At 44.5% G+C, this 21,539-nt stretch overlaps 1 protein-coding gene across 1 annotated transcript in view; it reads right to left on the bottom strand.

Moving 5' to 3' along the window:
- fbxo9 (F-box protein 9) overlaps window positions 1–21,539 on the bottom strand; it is a 115,514-nt gene that overhangs the window by 44,686 nt on the left and 49,289 nt on the right. Inside the window, exon 6 of the mRNA XM_078213259.1 lies at window positions 3,170–3,300. Within this exon, the coding sequence (XP_078069385.1) occupies window positions 3,170–3,300 (131 nt within the window). The remainder of the gene's footprint in view (window positions 1–3,169; window positions 3,301–21,539) is intronic.

Here is a 21,539-nt window from a genome sequence, read left to right as displayed (position 1 = left end):
CAAAAATGAATAACTTTGCTAAAGCTAGACATGTAGCTGAAAGCAGGACTGATGAACATTTCACTGGTTTTGATGAAAAAACCTAGTGCATAGTCCTGCTTACGTACATAACGGGGGCCGGGAGACTCAAGCGAAGGCAGTTTCACGGGCTCCCCGCTGGGCACAATGGCCTCTGCACGTCTCCGGCAGGTGGATTTCCGGCGCCGTCAGCTTCATGCCAGAAATCGGCACAGAGGTGCATAAGTTATTTAAATCACAATTTAAATATTTTAAAAATATTATTAGCAGCCTGGGACTGAAATTTCCAGGCCGCTAGCGTCTCCCCCTGGCCAGGAGTGGTTCACTGCAGCGGAGTTTACTACAGCTCCCCACTTGCGGAGAGCCGGTGGCTGGACCCCGCTGGAGTGAAGGGGAGCAATCGAGGCTCCCTAGAGGGTCGGACGCTGGGGGGAGGGAGGATGCCCCCGGGCATTGGCACCTTGGCAGTGCCAAACTGGGTCCTCTGGCGGGCCCAGGACCCCCCGACCCCCCCCCGGCCATGGAAGGAGATGGGTCGGGGGGGATGGAGACTGCCTGGACACGTCTGGGAGGCCAGCAATCAAGCTGGCCAGCAAACAGGGGTCACTACGCATGCGCTGGTCTCGACTCTGACAGAACAGCGCATGCACGTTGGCCCGCTCAGCGTTATGCTGATGGCCTCTCCACTGGGAATAGTGTGATTCATGCTGAAGCAGTCTGCAGTGCACAGTGTGGGGGAGATTTATTTTGAAACCCCCACCAAAAAAAGGCATAATTTACTCCAATTTTTACGCGAATTCGACACTTAGAATTTTTTTTTAGGAGAATCGCCCCCAAAACATTTGCCTGAGAATCGTGTGAAATATATCATTGAGGTAAGATTGTTATCACAAAGGCTGACTGTCACTTTCATGACTTTCCCCAGGGAAATTAAGATACTGGTATCAGACATGGATGTGGAAATTTAAAAATGATGATAGATCAAGCCTAAAGTGACGGTAAATTTATGCACCATCAGTTATCTGTCTTTAAAAAAGTAAGCAAGTGAAAAGTCAGCTCAGCATCTCTTGTGCTTTCATGGTAAGAATCTGAAGTTAAATCTGTATCATCTGACATTTTCCACTGCAAACAGTTCTTATGTGAAATCTATACCAGCAGACCATATGAAAATTTAATTTAAGCATTTCTTTAACAAGACAAGGTACCGTGTGTTGTATTTGCATTACCATGATATAATATGTACCAGTGCTAATTACAAGTGAGAGAGGTGCCAGTAAAACTCTGAACACTGAAGTGCTATAACTATGCAAGTTATATGAAATTCTGCTTGAGCAATTTAATAATTCTCCATTTATCAGAAAATGTTGCAGTTGTCAAACAGCGTATCAAAACACTAACTGGTGAGGTACTGAATGGTCAGATGCTGGCCAATTGTCCTTTTACTGCATCCCAAGAATGTCCTTATCTCCAACCCTTAGAAGATTTTACATGACTCCACTCTTCACATTAATTTTGAGGAAATTTCCAATAGGTTTTGTGCAGTGAACCCATATCACTAAAAGATTGGTTGAAACTGCCTATAGACAGCAAACAAAAAAAAGTTTCAATTCATCAACTTGCCTGGATCATGCACAGGTCCTTCACTGAAAACAAACAATTCCCACTTACTTGTATTAGCTTGTAAAATCATTAAATGTATAATTAATTTAAATCCATCTTATTATATTCTCTACTTGAATTAATATATGCCGTAGTTATACAGTATTTTTGAAGTAATAAATGGAAAAAGTATATTATTTGGTTTGTTGATGTTCAACATAAAAGACCAAGCCAGAATCCATACTGTGCAAGAAAATCAAGTAGCTACTAATTATCTTGGAGGTGATTCTCCCAATGCAGTGGGCCAGGAAACTCAAATGGAGGCCGTTTAGCGGCTCTCTGCTGGCCTCTGCGAGTTTCCGGCCGCCGGATTTCTGGCACCAACCGCTGTATAATTTATGGAGACGAGAATTAGCATGTCAGTAGTGGGCCCGGTTCTGAAGTCTCCAGGCCCGTTAAAGAGTCTCTGCCCCCACCAGGAATGGTTCACTCCAGCGGGATTTACAATAGCTCCCCACTTGCGGGGAGTTGGCAACCTGACCCTGCTGGAGTGATGGCCCCCAAGAGGTCGGGGGTAAGGGGTGTGCCCTTGAGCATTGCCAGCTTGACAGCCTGGCCCCCTGGGGCAAAGTGCCAATAACCAGGGAGCACTCAGGCAGTGCCAAGGGGGCATGGCCTAATGGAGGGCAGGGCCTGGGTGAGCGACTGGTGGGGTGGGGGGGGGATCCAGCTGCCATTCTGCACTTGGCGGTGACAGAGGGAGGGAGGGAGGCCAGCAATTGGGACTGCATATTGGGGTGGGGGTTGGGGCTGGCCCGTTGAGGGGGTTGAGGGGCACCGATGCGGGGGTTGCTGTGCTGGCCAGTGACTGAGTTGGCCAGTGATCGGGAGGCTGACAGATCGGCGCATGCGCAGTGGCCTATTCAGCGCTATGCTGCCAGCCTCTTGGGTGGGAATAGGCCCCCGCACCTAGATTTCTAATGAGATTCACGCTGGTGCACTCTGCAGTGCAGTGTGTGGGAGATTCATTTTGAAAATCTCGCTGAAAAAACCAGCAGGATTTAGTCCAATTTTTACATGAATTCGACACTTAGAATTTTTTTGGGAGAATCCCACCCCTTTTGTACTGAAACAAATATTACATTACTTCTCCTAAGTTCAGAAAAAAATGTGGCACAGAGCAGACTGAAGGTTCAGCATGAAATGCTTATGCTGTCAGAATTATTTGTTGCTACAAGAAAAAAAAACATCCTCCGGTGCCTAGTTCATTGTGAAATATATTTTCTACTACAAGTACCTAAAAATACAGAACATTTTGATACACAAAATATACATCATAAATATATTTAAGCAAATACTATTGCTCACCACAAAGTTATATAAAGTTAAGATGATGTACACTCCAAGCATACCATTTCTGAGTGACAAATGTGACTGTGATACTCCTGTAATGGAACCACGTTATGCTGTAAATATTGCAATTTTATGATACTAATTTATGAGAGAAGTTCTTGCAGTATTGTTTCATCACAAACCCCAGTGAACAGTGTACCTGATATGTGCGTTTGATTCACTCCAAACTCAGGTTGACATATTTTTTGGAAAGAGTCCTTGAAGGTGAGCTGCTGTTGAAAGTATGGCAACAGATCAGTTATTTCCTTGGTTTTCCCCACATCTTCCTTGCTACAAAACAAAATTAAGCAAACAGGGATTACTATTTGCAAATAATTATAATGCAGGTCCATTTGTACTATAAAATAATTTAAAGATGCACACAGCTTTATTGGACACAAAACTACAGAACTGTAAATTTCAATAAATCAATAACCAGCGTAACTCCAACTACAATTATTGCTGTTGGCATTACTTTTCATTACCACTTCTCATCCTGAACATTCAAGACACAAATACTAATGTAGTCCAATGTAGTCTCCTTAAGAATTTGTTCAGATGGATGGGAAGTTGAACAACTTTTTCCAAAATAGCTTTCATCTGCTTGAAAGATTAATTAACTTTGAAGGTTTCAATAAAGCTCCAGAATTGCTTTGTATTAATTTCAGGTTAAGCCTTTAGGGGCCTCAAACTTTGCGCTAAACTATTCAAAAATAAATTCAAAAATATAAGTCTTACAGTTACCATAGAAAAACAGTTCAACATGCTTATTGTAAGTGTAACTTCAGTCACTGTGCCCTGCAATCATTCACTGGACCAAAAATCATTTTTAAAAACCTGGTGTATTTTCCAACCTCATGACAGTGAAAGGTGATTTTAAAAAATTGTCATGGTCCCTCACTGAGCTTTTTGCATAACCTCTACAGTAGTTTTCAGAGGTTGCTGGACTGGTATCAATTATACCAGTTAGGAGCATGGTGAAATGCACATACCAATGACTACCAAAATGTGAATCATTAATGTTAAAAATCCATAGTATAGACGAATAAAGTTGTTAATCTTCTTAAAAGGGAAGATAGAAGTCAGCTCCTTTGCTCTAAATGTCATTTATAAAAATTGTTATAATGCAACTAGAAGGCATTTAAGTTTTAAAGATTCAGGTAAGAGAGGGGTCTGAATGACAGTATTATCATTTTGTTCTTTATTTAAATATAAAGAGTAATATATTTTCACTTCTTGTGTGTTAATTATAAACAAAAACACTGATTTTGTATCTTGAAAGGAAAAATGATTTTCATTCTGGAAAAGCCTCGCAATTCAAGAGCATCAAAACAATAATTTACAAAATTAAAATATAGGATGATAAGGATAGAACACATACCCTGTAGTTTCAGACCTATGAATATTTGGCATGAAATCAGATGCAGTAGCAGAAAACAAAGTCACTGTAACAACCTTAACCTTCTACACATAAATTTCTTTTTTTCATTGTAGAAGCCATTGAATATCTAAATACAAGGGTCTCTCTCTCTCTCCTCCCCAGTCCTTTAGAATTATCACTGGACAAATATGATGGGATGGCAGGACTGCCAAATGAGGGGAAATTGAGTCGGTTAGGATTGTATGCGCTGGAGTTCAGAAGAATGAGGGGGGATCTCATAGAAACCTATAAAATTGTAACAGGACTAGACAGGGTATATGCAAGAAGGGTGTTCCCGATGGTGGGGGTGTCCAGAACCAGGGGTCACAGTCTGCGGATACAGGGAGACTATTTAGGGCAGAGATGAGGAAAAATGTAGTTGAGGCCAAAACATTGTATGTTTTCAAGAAGCAGTTAGATATAGCACATTGGGCAAAGGGGATCAAAGGATATTGGGGGAAGGCGGGATCAGGTTATTGGGTTAGATGATCAGCCACGATCGTAATGAATGGTGAGGCAGGCTCAAAGGACCAAATAGCCTCCTCGTGCTCCTATTTTCTGTGTTTCTATGATTCCATGTTTTTCACTTTTGCTATTTGTAATATTTACATTACTATTCTAGTTTGTATGGGACTCGTACCTGCAGTTCAGCTTCCAGCCAATCAGACTGTGTTTACACGGCATGGCTCCTACCTGTGTGGTTGGAGCTTTTACTCTTTTTTATTAGAGAGCTTGACATATAAATCAGCAGGGCCATTTCACAATGTTAAACATTTAAATAACTAGTGAGGAGCGATGCCTTATAGGGAACAAAATCAGCCTTCCATAACTGGCATGGTCTAGGAATATCACACCAATCTGGTTGACCTCCCTCTGAAATAGCCTTGCAAACCATTCAGTTGCATCAAATCACTGATGTAGCAGTTCAGAAAGGTCCACCACATCCTCAGGCCAACTAGGCATGGACAATAAATGCAAGGGACACCGATATTGTGAGAAGGAATTAAAAACGGGAGGACATTGGGGTGCAGAATCCTGATCTTTAAAGCCGCAAGTTGAAGTCTGGCAAGTTCTGATGAAACCTCATGGACCTGAAATGTTAACTCTTTCTCTCTTCTGACGTTACCTGACCTGCAGAAAACATTCCCAAAACCTTGTGGTTTTTACTGTGGATTCTGTTAATCTGAAATATTTTTCCTTTGCTTTAAAGTTTACAAAGTTTTCAAGAGATCAAATGGAACCCTTAAGGACTTTGAAAAGTAGATTTGATACAACTGGATTTGAGCTGGATTTGTTACGTGCAACCAAACAGCACAAGACCACTTTCACCAAACAATCTCGCCCAGCTTTGCTTTAGAGTCAGTTCAGGCACCCACCGTTGATTGTTAAAGCATTGCTAAGGTGAAATCAAACAAAAATTGGAAAAAGAACAGATATGATTAGACAAGGCATTTCTGCTGCTAGGTAGCATTAAGAGTAAAAGTGTATTATAGTGGAACAGGATTAAAAGAGAGAATATTAGGTTTGCCTAAACTTTTAATGGTAAAATATGTTTATGTTTCAAAGCATTCAGGATTGTTTTATGGGGTTCAAAATGTCCATCTGGTGATATGGGTTGGTAATTTGTACTGGGGTCTCAACATACCACCATATTTATCAGAGGCTTGGATGAAGGAAGAGAGTGTTGCATTTCCAAGTTTGAAGATGACACCAAATTGGGAGGAAAAGTAGATTGAGAGGATTAGAAAAGAATGTTTTTTTTTATTCATTCGTGGCACATGGGTGTCACTGGCTGGCCAGCATTTATTGCCCATCCCTACTTGCCCTTGAGAAGGTGGTGGTGAGCTGCCTTCTTGAATCATTGCAGTCCGTGTTCTGTGGGTTGGCCCACAACGCCATTAGGGAGGGAATTCCAGGATTTTGACCCAGCGACTGCGAAGGAATATATTTCCAAGTCAGGATGGTGAGTGGCTTGGAGGGGAACTTGCAGTGGTGGTGTTCCCATTTATCTGCTGCCCTTGTCCTTCAAGATGGAAGTGGTCGTGGGTTTGGAAGGTGCTGTCTAAGGATCTTTGGTGAATTGCTGCAGTGCATCTTGTACACACTGCTGCTATTGAGCATCGGTGGTGGAGGGATTGAATGTTTGTAGATGTGGTACCAATCAAGCGGCTGCTTTGTCCTGGACAGTGACAAGCTTCTTGAGTGTTGTTGGAGCTGCAATCATCCAGGCAAGTGGGAAGCACTCCATCACACTCCTGACTTGTAGCTTGCAGATGGTGGATAGGCTTTGGGGAGTCAGGAGGTGAGTTACTCACTGCAGTATTCCTAGCCTCTGACCTGCTCTTTAGCCACTGTGTTAATGTGGCAGGTTCAGTTGAGTTTCTGGTCAATGGTAACCCCAAGGATGCTAACAGTGGGGGTATTCAGTGATGGTTACATCACTGAATGACAAAGGACGGTGGTTAGAGTGTCTCTTATTGGTGATGGTCATTGCCTTTGTGTGGCGCGAATGTTACTTGCCACTTGTCAGCCCAAGCCTGGATATGTCCACATCTTGCTGCATTTGAACATGTAATGCTTCAGTATCTGAGGAGTCGCGAATGGTACTGAACATTGTGCAATCATCGGCGAACATCCCCACTTCTGACCTTATGATGGAGGGAAGGTCATTGATGAAGCAGCTGATGGTTGGGCCTAGGACACTACCCTGAGGGACTCCTACAGAGATGTCCTGGAGCTGAGGTGACTGACCCTCCACAACCATCTTCCCATGTACCATGTATGACTCCAACCAGCAGAGTTTGTCCCCTGGTACCCATTCCAGTTCCGCTAGAGCTCCTTGATGCCACACTCGGTCAAATTCGGCCTTGATGTTAAGGACTGTCACTCTCACCTCACAAAGGGACATGGGAAAAACTACGGCACATGGAGTTTAAATCTGCTGAAGTCTGTCATCTTCCTCCTAAATGTTCATTCACTTGTGAACAAGATTCTTGCCATTCATAAGCTTAGTTAGGCCAACTGCATTGACGTGATTGCTTTAATGGAAACTTGACTGAAGGATGATGGCACCTTTCTTCCGAAATGAAACCTCCCCACCTGGCTATATCTTCCACCACATGTCCCACCCAGATTGATGCAGTGGCAGTATTGTTCTCATCGCCAAATCACACCTTGGTTTGCGCACTCCCCACCCTCTGGCACTTTCTCCCACATTGAGCATCTAACTTTTCTCCACCCCACTCGCCACCTATTTAAAATCCTTGTTCTCTACCAACTACAAAATACCATACAAAATTTTTAGGAAAAATATTGTGATTGTTTTTCTCATTCAGCCTCAGCATCAAGCGATTTCTCATCTTCGTTGGTTATTCCAACTTCCAATTTAACTCAATGTATCCTCTCTTCTGAACTCACTACCCTCCAACATTTCCTTGATCTATTCCTGTATAAAAACTCTCCAATATAAGTTCACAGTCACCCTGCTGGTTTTGCCATCTCATCTGGCCTTGCGAGTCTCATTGTTACAATCATAAACAAATCTATTTCAGAGCAATTTCTTGCATTGTTCTCCAGCCACATCCAACATTTCCCTCCCAATCTCTCTCTGTCCATGTCTGCCTCATGAAAGGGCCCTCCAGCAATTTGCTAACAATTGCATTTCAAATCTAAAGACTCTCACTACAACATTTCAGCAGCTACCAACCAGCTCAACCACACCCTCACCTCCCCCTTTGATGCTCTAGTTCACATTAAAGCCATTATTCTCTCTCATCCAGGCTGGTATCCTTTTGGTATAACCCTCATCTCTGTTTCCTAAAGTACAAGGGATGCAGGCTTGAACATATATGACAGATAACTGGTTTAGCCATTCAATGACAGATTTGGTTAGAACACATAAAGGATTACAGGGTCTGCAAAAACTGTGCACTATTCCAGGATCATTCGGCAATGTAAAGACAACTTTCTCTACTGCAAACTGCTTTCATAAACCCCTCTCCTCCAACTCCAGCAACAAGCGAAAGGAGCTCATGGACCTCAATAAGACTGAGGACTTCCGCTTAGCTGTCTCTCACTTCCCCTGCTCGCCAGCACATCTGGGATGAGAAATTTCCTCTAACTAAATATTGCAAAGTACAAAGCCACTTGTTCCCTGCTGTAAACTCCATTCACTAGCCCTAGCCACTGACTCCATCCTTCGTCTTACCAACAGCCTGAGCTTGAACCAGGCTGTTCATAACCTTCATCTCATATTTGACCCCAAGATGAGCTTCCGATCACTGAGAATGTCTGTGTCCACCTCTGTAACATCGCCTGACTCTGCTCCTGTCTCAGCTTATCTGCTGCCAAAACCCTCATCCATGCTTTTGCTATCCATGGACTTGACTATTCCGATGTACTCCTGGCTGACCTCCCATGTTTATGAACTCTTTCCTTTCTGCGGGTGTTTTTTCAAAGATTTCCAGCAAATATCCGTAAGGCGCATCAAATACTGAAAGAATGGAAAAGAAAAAAAACTGAACTGTAATCTTTCTCGGAAATGATCAGCTCTACTCACTCCAATATCTAAGGGTTGGTGTGCTCCAAAATTGATAATTAGAAGCAGTTCCCCATAGATCAACTCTCCTTAAAATATTATACAACAAACACACTACGCAATTGTACAAGGAAATACAAAACCAAAGAGGATGCACCCATAAAGCAGGTATAAATATATCAATGTCTGCTAAATTAGAATGGATAGGACTGAATGATATTGTGTTTATATCTAACATGTATTTACAGTTGAAATCAGACACAAATTACCCAAGATAATATCACAACCTTTTTGAAGCATCAGAAATTTCAAAGTGTTGTTTCATCCTACAACATCCTATGCACAACAAGAGGAAAGTGCTGATAAGATCACAGAAGACTTTAGATCATAATTTAATCTTGTCCCAGCAACACAATCTTATCAGGTTCACCGTGTACGTGGAGTTTACTATTTAACTAGTCAACCTCCTGTGGCTTGGTATGTAGGTGAGCGCTATAGCTTGCAGGTCAAAGAACGTTACAGAAAGACAAATCAGTGGACAAGGGATAAAGGGAAGAGAGACTGGTGGGGGTGTTGGAGTAAGAGGCAAGGCCAGTGTAGGCTGTTCAAAGTTAAAGTTTAACATTTATTTATTAGTCACAAGTAGGCTTACATTAACACTGCAATGAAGTCACTGTGAATAGGAGGAAATGAGAAGCTGGGGGTGTTGGGGAGAGGCAGCTGGGTGGAGGGCAGGGGGTGAAATAAAGGTTATGAAGAGGGGAAAGAAGATGGAGAGGTTGAAGAGGGAAATAGGACTTGCAAGGGAAGCTAGATATCTTTCTGCACAAAATGTACTGCTACAGCACCACCTGTTGGCCAACATCAGTTACTGCAGTTGTCAACATGTTTCAGTTGATTGACAAGGCACATAACATCATGATGGTGGCATAAGGTGAGAAACCACAGCATCACCCATGGGTGCAATACTATTCGATGTTGAGATAATTCAGCTTGTAATATAAAATAGAAAGGGCACACCGAAAAGCTTACAAATACACATCAGTTTGTACGGCATATCAAATGGACAAATGAGCAACTGAATATGTGTCAGCTCCACAGCTCAGCTGACAGCACCTGCGTCAGAGGACTGTGGGTTGAAGCCTCATTCCAGGATAGGAGTGCAAAAATCAAATATGACCCTCAAGAGTAGTCCGGGTATCATCTTTAGGATGAAATGTTAAACTGTCTTCCTCCTCAGGTGAATGCAAACAATACTATAGCAACATCCAGGGTTTTATTTCTGGAGTCCTGCCCAATATCTATCCCTCAATTGGCATCATAGATCATAGAAATCATAGAAATCCTACAGTGCAGAAGGAGGCCATTCGGCCCATCGAGTCTGCACCGACCACAATCCCACCCAGGCCCTACCCCCACATATTTTACCTGCTAATCCCTCTAACCTACGCATCTCTGGACTCTAAGGGGGCAATTTTTAACCTGGCCAATCAACCTAAACTCGCACATCTTTGGACTGTGGGAGGAAACCGGAGCACCCGGAGGAAACCCACGCAGACACGAGGAGAATGTGCAAACTCCACACAGACAGTGACCCGAGCCGGGAATCGAACCTGAGACCCTGGAGCTGTGAAGCAGCAGTGCTAACCACTGTGCTACCGTGTCGCCCACTGCTACCGTGCCGCCCACATGATATAGACAAATTTTCTGTTCATTATCACATTGCTACTTGGGGGAGCTTGCTGCATGTACATTGCGGCTGCATTTCCGACAGTGGCTACACTTCAAAAGTACTTCAGTGGCCGTAAAGCACTTTCAGATATATTGAGATCATAAAAGACGTTGCAGACGTTGAGGTCATAAAAGCCTTTCTCAGGAGCAATCAGCTTAGAAGCTAGGCATCAATTCAACACAGATCATGATAAGAGACAAGACCAAACAGTGCCAAAAGCAAACAGCCAGTTCTTCAGTAACCCAAAAGGCACTGATTGGTTAACTTTTTACATTAGTCCTTAGTAGGAACTATGATAGCAAGACAAAAGAGCTACTTTCTAAGACCAAGCAAAACAGGCAGTAGCGGTGGCATCAAGAACATTTCAAAAGCAGTGATTTGCCAACAATTGCAAAAAGATCTCTAAAGATAAGAGCCTGTAAACAGCCCGTGTTATTGCTCGAGTTTTTTAAAATTTCATCAGACCTCTATCTTTGTTTTTTTTATATTTTATCTTGTGATAGAATAAAAATGCTGGCTAACATTATTAACATCAAACCTATATCTCAAAAGCACATTAGGAGTTGTTTGCTTTCATCAATGACAGTGTGTTCTTTACTATTATGAAAGTAAGGTTTTTTAAATGAGAAAACTTAGGAATGTTGACAGAGGGAGCATAAGAATCAGCAGACTGAATCTATCAGTGACTGCCATGTGCAGCAATTTTATTTTCCTGGGAGAGGTCACCACTGTACCTCAAAGTACCACAAATCCAGCTACTGAAAAACTGACAGTGTCCAAAAACTGGATTCATTTTGTGTGCTCTGAGTAGCTTTGCGAACTTGCCTTCAAGAGGTTATATTGTGTCTCCTATTCGCTAAATTAAGGGGTTCCGATTCCCCAGGCCACACTGTTGTTAGGATGTCCTTAAATAGCTAGTACACACCACACTGGAAATTAAAGTACTCTGACTTAATCTTTAGACATTTTGTAATGTGCTTTTAAAAAAATTTAGGGCCTTAAAAAGACCAACAATTCAACAATAGATCCAACAATTCTTCAGAGATTTACCTACTTTCTTTTTTTACATTCATCAATCATTTGGTGAAAAGGTTACTTCCAGATTCTCGCTTTCAATTTCCTGATTTATTCTTGTTAATATCTCTTTTCAGTCTTGTTTTTGTTACAAATTCAATTCTACCAATACAAATTTATATTAGTGCCGATATGTAACTCCTTTCTTTCCTGATCAGCACACACTATAGCTTGTTTGGCATATATGCTCTCCTGGTTCCTTGGTCCTGTATTTATTACTTTACATCGTAGAGCTCCTCCATCAGGAAAGTGGAGTTAAATCCACAATGGACAGCACGGTGGTTAGCAGAACCTCAAGGATTGTGATCTTAAGGTTACTCTGCTGCCATATGTAAGGTCAGTTAGATTAAAAGAATTAACACTTCACAGGTGGTGCAGAAGGGAGGGTTTCCAGTTTCTAGGTCATTTGCACAAATCCAGAGTCAGGAGCAGCTTTATAGACAGGATGGTTCTCTCTTTAATGTAACCAGTACAAATGTCCTCACGGACAGGGTAAATAGAGTAGTAAGGGAGGATTAAACCAGAAAAGTAAAAAGGCCAATCTTAGAACAAGTCAGAGAAGGATTACAGTCAACTACTCTACAGGGTCAAAGCAATGGTAGGGCTCAGGTAAGCAATATGGAAAGATGCATTATTGGGTAAATAGAGAAATTACATACCAAGTGAATAAAAATGAAAAAAAATGGAAGAGAGGCACTGAGAAGGACAAATCATTCAGAGTTGCAGTGCTTATTTGCAAAGGTACAAAGTATTAGAATTAAAGTTAAGAACTGGAGACACTGACTGGAATAGAACTGTTGTAGCCTTGATAGAAACTAGGAGGGTGATTCTCCCAAAAGTGTTGAATTGATGGGAAAATTGTTCTAGATTGTCACAGTTCAGTTTCTCACCTGAATCTCCGCACTCTGTGCACTGAAGAGGTCCCCATCGTGAATCTCATTAAAAACACAGGGGAGCAGGGCCTATTCGCAGTTTGACAGTTCGGGAGCTCTGTGCATGTGCAGTGGCCCCAAACTGTTAAACTCCCGTTTGCTTGCCAGCGATCGCCCGGGACCCCTGCAGTGCTGCCCCTCCCAACAGCCCGAGCGCAGCCCCACAGCAATTCCTGGGCCAGCCCTGACACCACCCCCGACACCACTGCCGACACCAACCCCCCCCCCCCGCACCCGGAGCGCCCTGATGTCCAGCCCACCACCACCCCGTGGCGATCCCCCCACTCCCCTCACTCCAGCAGACCACCCCCCGGGGTCAGATCCCTGCTGACCCCTCCTCCCCCTCCCCAGCCCACCCCACTCGCTGCCCTCCCTCCATCCCAGACTGATCCCAATGCTGAGTGGCAGTAGGACCCCCCACCCCCACCAATTGCACCTAGGCCCCGCCGACAATAGGCCTCGCCCCCTTGGCACTACCCAATGCCTGGTGGGCAGTGCCAAGGTGCCCCCTGGGCATGGGCACTTTGTCCTTTGGGGAGTGCCAGGGGCCACAGGCTGGCACTGCCAGGGTGCCCATGCCCAGGGGGCACCACGCCGTGCCGCCCGACCCTGGAGGGGCCTCGATTGAACCCTCTTCATTCTGGCAGGGTCTCCCGCTAGGTCCCCGAACGGAGGGAGCTAGTCTGAACCCCGCCGGAATGAAGTACTTCTGGCAGGGTGGGAGATTTGATCGGAACCTAAAAGGTCCTGATAATTAACAAATCTACATATTTAAAATAGATTAAGAACAGATTTAAATTACTTACCTGCTTTCACGCCGGTTTCCAGCGTGGTCTGGCTGGCGACTGCTCGCCGGCTCTGGGAGATGGGCATGCGTTCCCCGTGCATGCGCCAATCCCTGTTCAAGACTGCAGACGCGCATCTCCCAGCCGGACCTGCCAGAAAAGTGGCGGGCGCGGATGGGAGAATCGCAGCCTAGGTTGCAACCAGGTTTCAAAATATTGCAAATGACAGAATTTTCATGAGACACAAGTGAAGGAATAAAGGATATAGATGCAACCTTATTAATGAATGGTGTAATCATAGTTATGAAAAGAGAAGTTGTTATTAATGGTGCTACTCAAACACAGTGGTGGAATTAAATTGGGCAGCATGTTAACACAGTGGTTAGCACTGGCTGCCTCAGTGCCAGGGACCCAGGTTCAATTCTGGCCTTGGCTGGCTGTGTGGAGTTGGCACACTCTCCCCGTGTCTGCGTGGGTTTTCCTCCGGGTGTTATGGTTTCCTCCCATAGTCTAAAGATGTGACAATTAGGTGGATTAGCCATGATAAATGTGCGGGATTACAGCGCTGGGGCTGGGTTGGCCTCAGTAAGATGCTCTTCAGAGAGTTGGTGCAGACTCGATGGGCGAATGGCCTACCTCTGCACAAGAGTGGATTCTTTGAAACAACTTTGAGAAATTAATAATTAGAGACTCACTACCATATTTGGAGCGCATTGTTGATCATGAGATAGTGGGAAACAGAAAAAGGTTCAGCCAACTTCAAGAGATTTGTACTCAGTGAAGTTACAGTATGAAAGCTAGTTAATCGAACATATAAACGGAGGCAGTTCTATGCAGAGAAATGCCCTTTTGACACGGAGAAATATGAAGTAACATGCTATGACAAAATGAAAGTGATAGGATGTATATTCTAAGTGTTCAGACTCCTAATAGAGTAGATGAAAGGAGAGATTGGTGGAAGTGCAAGCTGAAAAAGCCATTAAATAGGACACATGGAATTCTGGAATTTCTACAGTGACAATGAGTATAAAAGCAAGGAATAAATATTGATTCTGTACAAGGCTTTGGTAGTTCTTGAGCACCCCTTTTAGAAAGATTGGGAGGGAACTGAGAAGGTTTACTAGCAAATAACATGAACGAGAGATTATTGTCACAGGATAAGGTTTTATTAGAACAATGAAGATTAAAGAAAGAATATATATTTTCAAAAATTATAAAAATATTATTGAGGTCAGAGGAAAAGATCAGTAGAGGTCAGCGCGGAAACATGTTTCTATAGGAACCAAGGAGACTGATTAACAACTATTAGCAATTAGAAGCCATTCTCAGGATCATAACCTGAAAAACATAGGGGCAGTTGGAAGAGTCGTTAGCTTGTTAAAGAACAGATTGTCTCCTCTATGATCTTAGTTCTCTCTCTCTTTTTGACAGTCCCTCCGAAGCGGAAAAGACTTGCTTCTACTAAAAATGAGTTTGCAGGTGACTGAAGAGTCCAATGCGTGATTTACAGCTTCTGTCCTAAGTGGGACAGGAGGTGGTTGGAGGAGCTGGTGGGGAGGGTGCCTGCGCTGTCACACATTCCTTTCGTTGGTGACGCTTGGCTTTAGCTTGCTCTCAGTGATGAAATTCGAGATGCTACGCTCCTTCCTGCATGCTTTTCCTCCACTTTGAGTGGTCTTGGGCCAGGCATTTCCAGATGTTGGTGAGGATGTTGCACTTTTTCAAGGAAGCTTTGAGGGCGTTCCTCTGCCCTCCTGGGGCCCACTAGCTATGTTGAAATTCTGATTAGAGCGGTTGTTTCAAGAGTCTCATGTCAAGCATGTGGCCAATGTATCCCGTCCAGCAGAGTTGATCAAGCATGGTCCATGCTTTGATGCTGGGGATATTGGCCTCAGTGAGAACATTGACCTTGATGCACCTATCCTGCCCACAGATTTGCAGGATCTAGCAGAGGCAGCGTTGGTGGTACTTCTCCAGGGTTTTGAGGTGTCTGATGTACATATTCCATGTCATGATGTGGAGATGCCGGCGTTGGACTGGGGTAAACACAGTAAGAAGTTTAACAACACCAGGTTAAAGTCCAACAGGTTTATTTGGTAGCAAAAGCCACACAAGCTTTCGAGGCTCTGAGCCCCTTCTTCAGGTGAGTGGGAATTCTGTTCACAAACAGAACTTATAAGACACAGACTCAATTTACATGAATAATGGTTGGAATGCGAATACTTACAACTAATCCAGTCTTTAAGAAACAAAACAATGGGAGTGGATGAATGAACACCGCTCAAGGATGTCCCGAGGCATGGTACATTGGGGAAACTATGCAGATGCTGCGACAACGGATGAATGAACACCGCTCGACAATCACCAGGCAAGACTGTTCTCTTCCTGTTGGGGAGCACTTCAGCGGTCACGGGCATTCGGCCTCTGATATTCGGGTAAGCGTTCTCCAAGGCGGCCTTCGCGACACACGACAGCGCAGAGTCGCGGAGCAGAAACTGATAGCCAGGTTCCGCACACACAAGGACGGCCTCAACCGGGATATTGGGTTTATGTCACACTATTTCACATAAATATTTCTGCTTTTTTCCTCCTGAGTCTTTATCATGCGATCCTAGAATCAGAATTTATGTCACACTATTTGTAACTCCCACAGTTGCGTGGACCTGCAGAGTTTCACTGGCTGTCTTGTCTGGAGACAATACACATCTTTTTAGCCTGTCTTGATGCTCTCTCCACTCCCATTGTTTTGTTTCTTAAAGACTGGATTAGTTGTAAGTATTCGCATTCCAACCATTATTCATGTAAATTGAGTCTGTGTCTTATAAGTTCTGTTTGTGAACAGAATTCCCACTCACCTGAAGAAGGGGCTCAGAGCCTCGAAAGCTTGTGTGGCTTTTGCTACCAAATAAACCTGTTGGACTTTAACCTGGTGTTGTTAAACTTCTTACTATATTCCATGTCACAGAGCTGTATAGAAGAGCGGGTACTATGACTGCTTTGTAGACCATGAGCCTGTGCCTTAAGGTCCTGGTCTGTTCCTCAGGCAATCAAAGGCTTCACTGGCACACTGAAGGCAGTGTTGAACCTTCTTGCAGACATCTTCCCTTGTTGACACATTCCTGTTTGTTCTGTAGTTTAGCTCCACTCCAGCAAGGAACTTGCTGTTGGTGAGACAGAGCATTGCAGCAAGAAGAATGATGTAATGAGATAGCTTTGATAGATCCCATCCAAGTGTGAATTGGGTCTGCAATGGACCCACTGGTAGTCATGATGAGGAGATGCCGGCGTTGGACTGGGATAAACACAGTAAGAAGTTTAACAACACCAGGTTAAAGTCCAACAGGTTTATTTGGTAGCAAAAGCTACAAGCTTTCGGAGCCTTAAGCCCCTTCTTCAGGTGAGTGGGAATTCTGTTCACAAACAGGGCATATAAAGACACAAACTCAATTTACAGAATAATGGTTGGAATGCGAATACTTACACCTAATCAAGTCTTTAAGATACAAACAATGTGAGTGGAGAGAGCATTAAGATAGGTTGAAGAGATGTGTATTGTCTCCAGACAGGACAGCCAGCGAGACTCTGCAGGTCCAGGCAAGCTGTGGGGATTACAGATAGTGTGACATGAATCCAATATCCCGGTTGAGGCCGTCCTCATGTGTGTGGAACTTGGCTATCAGTTTCTGCTCAGCGACTCTGCGCCGTCATGTGTCGTGAAGGCCGCCTTGGAGAACACTTACCCGAAGATCAGAGGCCGAATGCCCGTGACCGCTGAAGTGCTCCCCAACAGGAAGAGAACAGTCTTGCCTGGTGAACTCTGCCAAGCAGACGAGACAAAGGAACTACACCATCTACATGCACACCAAGAACAGGAAACTTGAGAAACTCGGCATCACCACCAGCAGCAACCAAGCCTCCCCCGGTACCACAGTAGAAAACAGTACCACTGCAGGGAAGTCCATTGTCAACTTGTCGGACTACACACTTCAACCAGATGAAATCGAAGTTCTCAGCCGAGGGCTTAATTTTTGCCCCACCACCAAAATAGACCCCATCAGTCTCGCAGCAGACACAGAGGAATTCATCAGGCGAATGAGGCTGCGGGAGTTCTTCCACAAGCCCCAAGAGGCCAACAGCGAACACAATGAGACAGCCAATGAACCGGAACAGCCAACAGAGAGATCCACAGTGCATCCGAAGAGAAAAGAGTCGAATTGGACTCCTCTGGAAGGCCGCTGCCCTCGACTTGACATGTATGCCCAAGCCATCAGGAGGTGCGTCAACAGCAAATTCATCAGCCGCACTCACAAGACAGCCCCGAACATCACCCAAGCACAACGCAACACCATCCGCGCTCTCAAGACCAACCGCAACATTGTCATCAAACCAGCAGACAAAGGAGGGGCCATCGTCATACTGAACAGAACAGATTACTGCAAAGAAGTGTACCGACAACTAAACAACAAGGAACACTACAGATAGTTACCCGCAGATCCGACCAAAAAACACACCTGTCAACTCAACACTCTGATCAAGACTTTTGATCCGGACCTTCAGAGCACCCTCCGTGCTCTCATCCCACGTACTCCCCGTGTTGGAGATTTCTACTGTCTCCCGAAGATACACAAGGCAAACACACTTGGCTGTCCCATCGTATCGGGCAATGGGACCCTGTGCGAGAACCTCTCCGGCTATGTCGAGGGCATCCTGAAACCTATTGTACAAAGAACCCCCAGCTTTTGTCGCGACACTACGGACTTCCTACAGAAACTCGGCACACATGGAGCAGTTGAACCATGAGTGTTCCTCGTAACAATGGATGTCTCGGCACTCTACATCAGCATCCCCCACGATGATGGCATTGCTGCAACATCCTCAGTGCTCAGCGCCGACAACTGCCAATTTCCAGATGCAATTTTACATTTAATCCGCTTCATCCTGGACCACAATGTCTTCACCTTCAACAGCCATTTCTTCATCCAGACACACAGAACAGCCATGGGGACCAAATTCGCACCTCAATATGCCAACATCTTCATGCGCAGATTCAAACAAGACTTCACCGCTCAGGACCTTCAACCGATGCTATACACTAGATACATCGATGACATTTTCTTCCTTTGGACTCATGGTGAGCAATCACTGAAACAACTATATGATGACATCAACAAGTTCCATCCCACCATCAGACTCACCATGGACTACTCTCCGGAATCGGTTGCATTCTTGGACACACGCATCTCCATTAAGGACGGTCACCTCAGCACCTCACTATACCGCAAGCCCACGGATAACCTCACGATGCTCCACTTCTCCAGCTTCCACCCGAAACACGTTAAAGAAGCCATCCCCTACGGACAAGCCCTCCGTATACACAGGATCTGCTCGGATGAGGAGGATTGTAACAGACACCTCCAGACGCTGAAAGATGCCCTCATAAGAACAGGATGTGGCGCTCGACTCATCGATCGACAGTTCCGACGTGCCACAGCGAAAAACCGCACCGACCTCCTCAGAAGACAAACACGGGACACGGTGGACAGAGTACCCTTCGTCGTCCAGTACTTCCCCGGAGTGGAGAAGCTACGGCATCTCCCCCAGAGCCTTCAACATGTCACTGATGAAGACGAACATCTCGCCAAGGCCATCCCCACACCCCCACTTCTTGCCTTCAAACAACCGCACAACCTCAAACAGACCATTGTCCTCAGCAAACTATGATGTGGAGATGCCGGCGTTGGACTGGGGTAAACACAGTAAGAAGTTTAACAACACCAGGTTAAAGTCCAACAGGTTTATTTGGTAGCAAAAGCCACACAAGCTTTCGGAGCTCTTAGCCCCTTCTTCAGGTGAGTGGGAATTCTGTTCACAAACAGAGCTTATAAAGACACAGACTCAATTTACATGAATAATGGTTGGAATGCAAATACTTACAACTAATCAAGTCTTTAAGAAACGAAACAATGTGAGTGGAGAGAGCATCAAGACAGGCTAAAAAGATGTGTATTGTCTCCAGACAAGACAGCCAGTGAAACTCTGCAGGTCCACGCAACTGTGGGAGTTACAAATAGTGTGACATGAACCCAATATCCCGGTTGAGGCCGTCCTCGTGTGTGCGGAACTTGGCTATCAGTTTCTGCTCAGCGACTCTGCGCTGTCGTGTGTCGCGAAGGCCGCCTTGGAGAACGCTTACCCGAATATCAGAGGCCGAATGCCCGTGACCGCTGAAGTGCTCCCCAACAGGAAGAGAATTGAGTCTGTGTCTTTATAAGCTCTGTTTGTGAACAGAATTCCCACTCACCTGAAGAAGGGGCTAAGAGCTCCGAAAGCTTGTGTGGCTTTTGCTACCAAATAAACCTGTTGGACTTTAACCTGGTGTTGTTAAACTTCCTACTCAGCAAACTACACAGCCTTCAGGAGAACAGTGACCAAGACACCACACAACCCTGCCACAGCAACCTCTGCAAGACGTGCCGGATCATCGACACAGATGCCATCATCTCACGTGAGAACACCATCCACCTGGTACACGGTACATACTTTTGCAACTCGGCCAACGTTGTCTACCTGATACGCTGCAGGAAAGGATGCCCCGTGGCATGGTACATTGGGGAAACCATGCAGATGCTGCGACAACGGATGAATGAACACCGCTCGACAATCACCAGGCAAGACGGTTCTCTTCCTGTTGGGGAGCACTTCAGCGGTCACGGGCATTCGGCCTTTGATATTCGGGTAAGCGTTCTCCAAGGCGGCCTTCATGACACACGACGGCGCAGAGTCGCTGAGCAGAAACTGATAGCCAAGTTCCGCACACATGAGGACGGCCTCAACCGGGGTATTGGATTCATGTCACACTATCTGTAATCCCCACAGCTTGCCTGGACCTGCAGAGTCTCGCTGGCTGTCCTGTCTGGAGACAATACACATCTCTTCAACCTGTCTTAATGCTCTCTCCACTCACATTGTTTGTATCTTAAAGACTTGATTAGTTGTAAGTATTTGCATTCCAACCATTATTCTGTAAATTGAGTTTGTGTCTTTATATGCCCTGTTTGTGAACAGAATTCCCACTCACCTGAAGAAGGGGCTTAAGGCTCCGAAAGCTTGTGGCTTTTGCTACCAAATAAACCTGTTGGACTTTAACCTGGTGTTGTTAAACTTCTTACTGTATGGACCCACTGGTCAGGATCATGGTTTGCATGTTATCGCTTCTTGGCCTTTTGGCTAAGATCAATTGTCAGAACAAGTCCAAGATCGGGTGCAATGCCTTATCTTGTCAGTTTGGATCTTGTGGGGACCATGAATTGGATTCAATTGGATTTTGAATTTGTTTTTTGGAGCCTGCAAGGAATGGATTTGAGTTTGCCTGATCCATTCTGAACATTGGCTTTGTAACTTTAAGAATGGAATAAAAAATTAAAAAAGATTTGCATGATATCGTGGAGCAGGTGGAGGATAGTGGTGAACCAAAAACAAAGGACACTCCATAATCCCTCGGTTCACGGCGTGAAAGGCCTTTGTGAAGTCCAAGAAAGCCATATGCAAGGGTTAGTGCCAGTTCCTGCATTTCTCTTGAATCTTAGCTTCCACCCTTTTGTATTTCAACACTTGAGATAAAGGCCAACATTCCACTAGACTTTCTGAATACATAATCCACCTGTGCATCAACTTTTAGTGACCTGTAAATCTACAAACACAATTCTTTTCCTCCAGTTTTTAAGCTCCAGCCATTCATCATTCTTGGGTCCGATATGGATTAATTCACACTTCCCCATTTGAACACTAGCTTTTACAGTTTTGCTCACTTAACCAGTTTATGACCCTTTGAAACTTGCTGCTCCCACTTACGCCACTTACAGTGCATCCTAACTTAATGTCAAGGAACCTCTCAGCAGAAGTTGGTCAAAGTTCCTTAATTAACAAAAATCGGTCACACATCCATTTAGTTTACTGTAGTATCTTTTATAAAGAAACAAAAAAAAGTAGTTGAGTGAATGGTGAACTTCCCCATCGCGGGTTAATAAATGGTATACAGAAATACTGCACA

Source organism: Mustelus asterias, chromosome 5 (genome assembly GCF_964213995.1).
Source record: "Mustelus asterias chromosome 5, sMusAst1.hap1.1, whole genome shotgun sequence".
Taxonomy (NCBI): domain Eukaryota; kingdom Metazoa; phylum Chordata; class Chondrichthyes; order Carcharhiniformes; family Triakidae; genus Mustelus; species Mustelus asterias.
The sequence above is the reverse complement of the archived record's forward strand: the minus strand, read 5'-3'. Positions and strand labels throughout refer to the sequence as shown.